We start from the raw sequence: 10,926 nt of genomic DNA, 5'->3' as shown, positions 1-10,926 counted from the left end.
AAAAAAAATTATATCTCTACCGCGACAACCCATGAAGGGTCAGGGGTGCAGTTCTTTGTAAGGAAGTACTGTTACTTGACCAACAGTTGTGCTAGTAGGTGATTTGGTGAGAAACACACTCGACCGCCAGATTTTTACCCAATTAAGGGTATCCACTTAATGATGCTGGGTGGACCCCAGGGCTCCCGAACCCACAGGGCTGATTCATGGCTATAGTGAAACAAAAAATAATTATCTGCCACGGGCAGATTTGAGCCCAGATCCTTCGAGGTAGTATCACAGTGCCTTACCACTGAGCTACCCACTCCTGTATACATTTAATATATATATTTTGGCAATATGAATTATTACTCAACCCACATTTGTTCACTTTCATTGTCAGAATGAGGAGTTTTTATCTTTCTAACATTACCCCTCTCTTTATTTTTTTACATTTAAAAATCAATATTTGATGCAAAACTATATAAATCTAGTACCTGTTGAAATCCAAAACTACCTACATTACATGTGATTTTTCCTCTATCGCCTGACCATGCAGCATATTTTTATACCAATAAATAATTTCACTATCTAGCAAGAATATTTGAAGGTTCTCCAAAATAAAGAATCTGGCTGTTTTTATACATCCAGTGGGAATTAGAGTAATAAAGAAGTTATGTATCTAACATTAAAAATTAAACATTAGATATAAGAAGTTTCACAACTTCATATTTCAAAACATTAAAAATTAAACGTTACATCTATGTTAAAATTAAACATTAGATATACGTTATTAAGATAACATTATAGGTCTTTGAAAAATATAAGTTTTTTATCAAACGAGAGAAATTTTCATTAACTTTATAAATCCAGAGTTTAATAGCAGATTTTGGCCTGCAAAACGTTATAGAAACATTTTTCCTTTCATCGTTGTCCACGCTCTTGTTTATTCGATATCTCTCTTGTACCGCGGATACTCCTCTAATAATTGACTCACAGTTTTTTTTTTCTTCAATTATATCATTATATAATACATACATATATGCGGTAAAACTTCTCCATAATGGATACCCACGGGAAGGATATTTGTCCGTTATACTGAAGTATCTGTTAGGAAAAGATAAATATATAAAGAACACTGAATGAAACATTAGGTTTACACACATATCATCCTTTAATCTATGATACCATTAAATACGAAAAAATCAATATAGTTTTTAAACTATTAAAAAAAAAATTAACACATTAATCTATTAACATCACGCCTCAGCCTTCATTTTTTAGGATTTATTCTGACACCCTGAATATTATTACGGATTCATATTTACTCAGTCATTTGATAAGATTTGTAGTTAATGACTACATACATACGTACATTATATACTTTTTGTTTAATATAAATTTTCGGGAATGAAATTGGTGTCTGTGTCCGGAAAAGAGGGGGAGGACTCCGATATGCACGCACGCGCTCGTGCACGCACACGCACGCACACGCACACAAACACACACACACATATATATACATCTTAATGTATTTAATAAATGGTAAGGCGTTACTAACCTACTGCGTAAGTACGTCGCAACAGCAACTTGAGGAAATAAGAAAGGCATCATAATAACCAATGCTAGAATAAAAGGTACGAGTATATGGATATATAAAGGTATATAAGGGGACGGAAATACAGAAAGAGATGCTAAGAAATAAATCTGGAGGACGATACAAAAGAGAGTGGAAGAAGCGAGAGGTAGGCAGGAGGAATGGTGTCCGGTGATCTGGTAGAGAATCGCTCCACCTTGGTTAAGAAGGCTGTCGGAAGCGACGAGGAAGGCCCAACTGGCGAGGAGTACGTCCTGGGAGGAGGAAACGAGAAGGCAGGAGGATGCAAGGGTGGAAGCGGCGAGGTTAGCGGTGAGCAGCGCGGGCCAGGCGTCACCTCCTTCGGCTGTTGTCAGCTCCACGCTTCTGTTCCCGCTCACCCGCACCGTTGCTCTTTCTCCCATCACTGCTCTGTCTCTGTTGGCTACTCCTCCGTCCGCATGCGCAATTCTTTGTAGGAGGGCGGAGGGGGAGAGAGGAGGCGAAGGGGGTTACTTGCCGCGATGCTCCCGGTTCCCCCAGTTAGATTATTTTTTTTCTTTCTTAAAAATATTTCTGATGTATTATTCAGATAATTATAATATGATTATTATGTGTACTAACACACACACACAAACATATATATTATTATTATATTTATCTGAATAATATATTCAGAAATATTTTTAAGAAAGAAAAAGGATAATTCAACTAGGGGAATATATATAATTATATTATTCTGAAGGTAATAGATATAACAATAATTATATAGTAAAAAGAGAAAGAAGCTAAAATTTGGCGATCTTAGGACAGATATAACATATTGTCCGATTATATGGGAAGATATTCTTCCAGAACATTTTATCGAAAATGGTCATTCCCCTAATATTTGAGGGTCGCTGTATATACTTGTTATGAGTCAATCCTTGCACTCTCTCACTTCGTGTTTGAATAAATTATTACATTCGTGAGATTACAATGATAAGAATTTTGAGATGCTTCATTTTAAACTTTGTTCTCTATTTATGAAGCATAATTAAAGTCTAAGTTGCCTTATCAAGTTTGACACATTTTCTAAAATTTATCTTCGAAATTGCTGAAAGTTTTTACTTTCTAGTTTAATTTTTTTTTTACTTATTAAAAAGATGGAATTTGCTTTTAGTGCCTTCAAAAATACTAAATTTCCATCCCGTAACACGTCATTATTTTTGCCATTGAGAAAAGAGATATAAAATTAATATTAACTACAGTATTAAAGAAATGAACATATAACAGTATTTTCAAATACATAACAGTAAAAATATTATTTTCAGCACTGACAGAATTCAATAAATTAAACAGAATGTGAGTTTGAACTACCATCGTTTGTTTTGGGGGACCCGTGATTCACATAGCGACAATTTAACCCCCCCCCCCTCTCCCAATTTCACTCCTGGGTTAACTGTGGGGCACAATTAATTAAAATCAGATGTTATCAGAAAAATATCAATATGAGGTATTGGCACGCAATTAATAGATTGCCACTGATCTTTATCATTCATTCCCATCTTCGTTAGCTTATACTGCATGCAAAAAGGATTAGCCATCTCTGAAAATTTAGCAGTTAGAGATATTTTCGAATCACCTGTATTTCCATATAGTGTTTACCTTCATTTTTGCCTCTGTAAGTAGAATATTTCAAATAAAAACTTAGATTAAACTAATTTTTGATTCCATGAGGGGATGTAAAAAATGTCAATGAACTTAGAAACTTTATAAATCGAAGTTGGTTAATTTAAACCTCGATTGGACAAACACCAACATTTACCTGTCATTTTAAGATAATATTGTTATAGCTTTATATAGGGAAGAAGGGAATTGACCAATCAAATGTGTAAGGAAAGGTAGCGGCTAGGGTGAAAGTTGATGAGTGCTCTGTTGTGGTCATTGCCTTCCATGGCGACCCAAATCAATGAAAAATAGATTTGTTATCAACAACTATTCCCTCCCCTAATGTGTTCATTGATGGGAGGGGACACTTGTTCGATTTGTATCCATTCTGTTTGTATAGTACAGGTAAAAATTACATATAAAAAAATAATTGGCCCGTTAATGAAACTTCGTAAAATCATTTCGTCTATCATGAGATTGAAGGATTAAATGAGTCCATATGAATGAGAAGATTGCTGACCGGGAAATATATATATATATATATGTGAGGAGAAGATGATTGGGGCTGCGCTCAGTAAAGAACATGAATAAGTAAAAACTGATTTATTAGTGCCAACGTTTCGGCCAGAATTTCTAGGCTTCATCAGAACTCAGAGCTTAAAGATAACAAAGAATGAATAAAAGGATATCCTAGGATAGAATGATAGACAATAAGAAAATAGCATTATGGATACATAAATATTGTTGACCAACATGAATAGTGTTATAATAAGACAGAGGCTGTATGGAAAGAGTAAAATTAAGTTGTAGGAAAGAACAGATAACAAAATACATATAAAAATCTAGTTAGTAAAGATATGTATAAAATGAAAATAAAGTAATGAAAGAAGTGGAAAATAAACCGTATATATATAGCTAATTAAATATTTAAGTAAACAAACAGGGTCAAGGAAATAAAAATATAAATTTATAATCTTAAATACTTTAAATAAGACTGGTTAATGTTGTTTAAATAAATAATTTAAATTTTATCCATTATAGTCTCAAAACCTTTTATTTTCTTTACAAGTCCGACGTTTCTGCCATCCTCAGGGACAATCTCAATACAGTTTTTGAATAATTTAAAAACACTACTTCATACAGGCTATTTTGTCCAGGTCAATTCCACAATTTCTAATTAAAACAAAAATTAAAGTTCTTTATCACAGTTACTTTTTTGTTAAAATTTATCACAACAATGCTTGTTATTTTAATGATTTTTAAATTTTTGAATTGTCCTTGGCAGAATAGCCTGCATGAAGTTGTGTTTTTAAATTATTTATTTCAAAAATTTTATTAAGATTGTCCCTGAGGATGGCCGAATTGGCCGAAACGTCGGACTTGTAAAGAAAATAAAAGGTTTTGAGATTATAATGGACAAAATTTAAATTATTTATTTAAATAAAAATATAAAGTCATATAATGCAAAAGCAACAAGAAAATATGAATATTTTAATTTAATAATAATAATTTAAAATGAACTATTCCAAAGGTGACAACAAATAATTTAAAAAATATAAAAGAACATAAAACATGTAGTGAAAAAAAATTAACGTTAAATGAAATATTAGTTTTAGTACAAGTGACACAATGACCACTCTAAAAAAGCGTTATTCTTCATTATAGACTAAAATTCATAATTTCTATTGTTAATTATAATTTTTTTTTACATTTTTAGCTAATGACTACAAAGTTAAGGATTTTTCGGAAATGACATTCAACACAAACTTAAAGTTGACTAGAGAGCTCTATAAATAGTCCAGGCGTTGAGGATTCAAATAGAGGAATCAGGAAAAAGTATTGAAGGTTTTCTCAATTATTCTATATATTTTTTGGGAGGCTGAATCCGAATTTCATTTGTTTCCTATTTCATGTATTCGCCAGCCGGTGGGCTTCACAAAGAAAATGTAAATATTTTCAGTTTTTTGCTTAACTAAAACCAGAGTTGGGCAAAAAGTTTTCGATTGACGAGAGATGAATACATTTTTATTCGAATAAAAATACGACTAAACAATCCGAATACTTTTGTATTCGAATATTTGAAATATTATTTAAATCGAATAAAACATTAGAATTTTTTTTCCGAATAATTTATTATTCGAGTAGAAAATTCACGTGTACAAATGTATTCGTCTCTTGTCAATCAAATAATGTTTGCCCAACTCTGACTAAAAGTCAAAATCTAAGCATTTTCTGCAGCAAATTTTAGGTTACATGATCATAATGGCTGCGATAGCTTTCACTATCACAACTACTGTCAATATCAACCTAACCTTGGAACTACCGCTTAGGTACGAAAATTACCTTGAAATTACAATAAATTGGTCTTGATAATAATGTAAAATTTTAACATATTGTAATAATGTATTTTCAACGGTTTAAAACATGTTGAAATTCTGATTTATGCAACTTTTTACTTCACTTCCTAGATATATCTTATTATTTTTACCAGTATTGGATGGAATAAATATATAGGAAAATAAATTGAATTAGTTATTCAACAATTTATTGACTGCTCATTGACATAGGAACCTCCTTTCAGCAAGGTATTAGGATACTGTGGTATTAGGATTCATGTTTTTTCTTCTATCTTGATAACTTTTCGCATTCCATTATTTTCTTTATTTCGTTCTGAAAATATTAAGTATTGAGTTAGTAAATACACAATAAATATTTCACATTATTATATTTAGAATCTTAAACTTCGAAAATTTTCTTTTACTAAAAAAAGTTTACATGTTTAAATATTTTTAAAAAAAATATTTTTAGTATAAAAAAGAATAACTTATTTGTTTCACCATCTGACTTTCACTATTTTACAATTTTTATCCTCAAATTCTACCTTCAAGTCAAAAATTAAAACACGATAGTGTTTAATTTATTTATATCTTGTACGTTTCGGGGATACTGCGTTACTCTCTTAGCATAATTTTTTTTGTACTTTTTATAATTCGTTGTCTATATATTGAAGAGGGGAACACAGAATTTCCAGGAACGTCTAACAAATAAATACATAAATTTAGCACTATTGTGTTTTAATTTTTGATCTTAAGGAAGAAAAAGACAGTTTTAAAAAAAATTCTATTCTAGAGGTCTTTCCAAATATTTTTTTATTCATATTTAGCTACGTGTGTATAAGTAACTTATTCATGCAAACAACTATAATTAGATAGATATATAGTCATACATAAATTATATTAAAGCGTACTTGTATGGTTTTGTATATGTAAAATACAGCTTCCGTGTTGAGCTTACACTCTTCCTGGCTACGTTTCCCCCACCCTGGAGAAAAATTCAGTTGGCAAACACATAAAGTCGCCAATCCCAAAACGAAGCTTAAGATGACAAAGACCTTCAACATTTCTGCTTATCTGTAAAAATTGGACAATTTAATGTACGAAGTAAACATTTATCATTAATATTTTATCCCCTTTCATACAGGGAAGAAAAAAGAAACTATTTGAAATAAAATTTAACGCATTAAAGAGGGAGTTGAATAGATCTAACAAATTGAAAATGAACTAAAGTACAAAATGTCATGTATTAATTCACAGGTTCAGTTATCCTTGCCAGAACGAATAATTTGTTATACTGAAATAATAGATGAATCTACATCAAAGTAAAGTAAAACAAGAAAAGAAACACGGAAGGTTTTTTTGTAAATTGAAAAATTATTTCTTAATCTCACTCCATAATCGTAACTATACTATTAGTTTTAAGATTCAAAATCAACAGTTAATTTTATTTGATAAAAAATTATATTTTCTAACTTTATGGATTTTTATTTAGTTAATTATCACTAAATGAAAATAAAACTTTTCTTCTAAAACTAATTAGTATATGAAAACAAAAATCTACTTCTAAAATTTGACTGATAACCTAGCTGAACTTGTAAGTCGTCAAAAAAAAGAAAATCATTGTCTATTTTTTTTTTTGTACTGAATATTCATTTAAATATGTACTTTTTCTTCGGCCTTAAAATGGTACACGTGTGGAATAAGTTACTCGTGACATGTTTGTAATTTGAAATAAGCTTTGCATATGTGTTCTATGTCATTTTCCTTATATTACTTCAATAAGCGTTTTGTCGCGAGATGGTTAGCGTAGAAATAAAAGCATCCATTACAGGATTATTTCATTATCGAAAAAAAAGTTGAATAGGAAATATTGAATTGCGGATTCCATCTCGTGGAATAAGTGCCTCGGTGGGGAGATAAACAATTTTATAGTTGATAAAGAACTAAATACATTTCTACGAGTGAGAATATATCTAACGTTAATTACGTCTTTTGACGTTACTTGTTAATTATAGTATATTCACTCTTGAAGAATAATTTATCTAATATTAAAAGATATGTTCATTGTTTTGTTACGGAAAACTGTTGATATTAATTTTAAAAGGAAATCTCAAAATGTACACATTAAAAAGCATTTTTGGTGTGGTAAATGATGAGAAAAAGCTAATTGCTTTCCTTAAGTATAAAGAACTTTTAACAAGAATGAAGGTATGTTCAAATGACCATGAAATGAATCTTTATTTTGGTAAAATAATAACAGGTCTTATCACCCATCCCTACTAACAAATTAAAATATTTTTTTTTTGTACAATCATTTGCGTAATAAACATTTATCATTGATATTTCATTCTCGTTATTCTTTAAAACTAATCTTTACAATGTTGTAATTTTTAAAATTTTTGATCTCAAATTATATATAAAACTTGTTATAACATTATGCATTAAGATGTAGTACAAATAAATCTATGCACTGCTTGCTTACATTTTGTTGATTCGCACTTACCAATCAACACGGAAGAACGAACTGGCGGTTTTCCCATCTGACTCCTCTTTTATAGGCAGCCAAGTATTTTTTCTGTCTTTCTTTTTTCTTTTTTTCACTTAATATATATTTGTTTGGCTTCTAGCTAATTAGAAGAGTGCTTGATATCACTCTTAATTTGGCTTCTTTACTTTAGATTTATTTTTTCTCAGTGAAGCCATTTAGGTCCTTGTAAATCTACTCGATTTAGGAATGGGATATAATTCATTGAAACACTTCTGTAATTAATTCATTTTCTCATTTTTGATAGTTCAATATTCAAATTATTGGATTTTGCAACAAAATCATAATGGTATTTGGTAATTCATCAATTCAGACGTTAAAAAAAAAAATAAATTAAAAACAGAAAGAAAAAAAATACTTTATGTTGAAATATGTTCATGAAACGTTGGCTCAATAAAAATAGTATACCCATTTACTATTCGAGTTTTTTTTACCGCACCCGGACCATATTCCATTCAAAAATACTTTATCATAAAAACAATTATTTGTACTTAAATCAATCAATAAAATGAGTCAGTATTATGAAGTTTGTTTCTTTAGTGATAAGGCATGAACCCAGTTATATATATACGGTTAAGGGTGGCTAAACTGAGATGTAACCTAATCCAGTATAATATGGATATGTACAAGTAACGTGCGCAATAAAGTTAATCGTATATCATTAAGTTTTGTGTATTATAAATTAACATAAGCAAATACTAACTAATAAAAATACATTAAATCTATACAAACAGGGCATAGATTACTAAAATATGGAATTTGAAGTGTATAGATTAAATATAAAATATAATATGAGCCGTTAAGAGTAAATGTGATGTAAGTTTTTTTTTTTTTACTATATCTGACTAACATCAGTCCAGCTGTACTTCCACTTTGTCTTAGTGGAGTAAGTCCTGTTTAAATGGTTGTTGCATGATCCTAAATTATGTTTATAAATAGATAAGAGAATACAATTTGGAAGGTCAGACTGGACAATGGTACTTTAAGGAAGTGTTTTCAGAGGCTGGAATCACGTTTGCTCCATTTATTAATGAGCAGTTCGTTTTGATGAAGGATAATGCAGTCACAAACTGCGTGTAGCGTCACCAAATACTAGGAGTACGAGAGATTATAGTTTCTGAAGTTCTGGAAGATCTCTTGATATTCCAGATGTATTGTTGCTGTTCCTACTACAGGGCATATCAAGACTGACCTCATACGGTAACCAATACAAATACAAATAATAACTATCGCCAATGGTTAATTTGGTTACAGTTGAGCAGCTTAAAGTGTCGGCTACAATGTGTAAGTAGATTCTCAAACCCCAACTAAATTTGCTGAGACTGAATGAACCCCGCACTAGAAGGAGACCCTTGGCGTTAACTACTTTCGGAGAGGAGACGGAGCCGGGCTGGTTCCCTCTCACATGTGACAATGGGGAGGCCAATGATTAGCTGCGCATCTCCTACCATAGGTTGTAGGTGGTCTACCGACGCTCCCTGCCCACTAGAATTGTTTTGGGGCTGCTGGACGATAAAACCCACCAGGATAATCAGACTTTTGGACTACCAGAACGAGAACTTGCTTGGGGCAGACCAATGGTTGTTCCTGGCCGTTGAAGGCAATATACGCTTATGTATGGAGGAATTTCAGAAGTAATCGGTCCTCGCGTTCCCGGATTTTTAAAAGCCCTTCGCGGTTACGGTAAACTCAAGCGAATATGCGTTGAGAGCCGAGTTTTCTCAAGATAATCGAGAGGTGAGCGACCGATTGCGTACGGCAATTAGCGGTTGACTGTGGCAGAAATGCGCTATAATGCCCTTGAAAGAGAACTGTTGGGGATTGTGTGGGCCGTGGATTATTTCCGACCCTACGCGTTCGGCAGGAGATCAAGGATCCATACGGACCACCACCCTATCCAGGGGGTGGGAATGTTAAAAGAGTTGTCGACGAGTGTCACCCGGTGGAAAGAGCTCTTTAACTTATATAAGATGGACATAGTGTTACAAGCTGTGTAAGGAGAATGTCACCGCAAATTGACTCTCTCGAGCAATCACTGCCATAGAGGAAGGGCGAGGGGAACTTCCCGAGGATGTTCGACAATTTCTGAGAGAATGGACACCGGGGGAGGAGGAAAACCCTGAATGGCCGGAACGGGAGTAGGGTACAGCATCTACAGGGGACGAAAGTTTTAGGAGGGAAAGACCCAGAGAGATGGAGGAAGTGGTAAAGATTATTCCACCCTATAAACCCCGTCAAATCGTTTGGAAGACTAGAATCGGCAGGGTTGATGAAAATAGAATACGGTAAGTACGGCAGGAGTTCGATTACTACCGTCTGGTCGACACTGAGAGCGCGGGAAGATCAAATTTGCCGGGCGCTTTAAGATGCGTCCAAGTCGGGTAGATCGTACCTCATTTACGTGGGGAACGCGGCGATTTGGGAAAAATTAAAAGGCTATGGCGGTCGGAGCAGGTAGGAGTAGATTGTAATTTCGACCGATGTAAACTGATGGTAGAGACGGTTCGAGACATGGAAAGTTAAAAAAAAATAATTAAAGTAAGGTAAAAAAAGAAAGTTATACTTGCGTGCCATCAGGGTAAAAAAATCATCGGGGGTTAAACGAAACATTCCTAGTTCTGAAATGCAGATACTTTTGGTGGGGGATGCGTCGGATAATTCAGGAAACCATATTGGGGGTGCAATGTGTGCCCAAGCACTAAATACGATAGACTCCAACCAAGGGCAGCCCAGAAAAAAATACCCACCGAAGATAGGCCACTGAGGGACCTTCACGTTGATACCTTTACTTGGAAAGAGTATAAATGGTTCACGATCTTGAACCTATTTACGAGTTGCAA

General features: G+C 32.9%; 1 protein-coding gene across 1 annotated transcript in view; it reads right to left on the bottom strand.

The window, feature by feature from the left end:
• LOC106684790 (uncharacterized) overlaps positions 1–2,011 on the bottom strand; it is a 7,200-nt gene extending 5,189 nt beyond the window's left edge. Inside the window, exon 1 of the mRNA XM_014427064.3 lies at positions 1,541–2,011. Coding sequence (XP_014282550.1) covers positions 1,541–1,980 — 440 coding nt within the window. The 5' untranslated portion in view covers positions 1,981–2,011. The remainder of the gene's footprint in view (positions 1–1,540) is intronic.
• Between the last annotated feature and the right edge of the window lie 8,915 nt (positions 2,012–10,926).

The sequence above is a fragment of the Halyomorpha halys genome, unplaced genomic scaffold (genome assembly GCF_000696795.3).
Source record: "Halyomorpha halys isolate HHAL.00 unplaced genomic scaffold, Hhal_1.1 Scaffold617.1, whole genome shotgun sequence".
NCBI lineage: Eukaryota > Metazoa > Arthropoda > Insecta > Hemiptera > Pentatomidae > Halyomorpha > Halyomorpha halys.
This window is presented reverse-complemented; position numbering and strand designations above follow the sequence as displayed.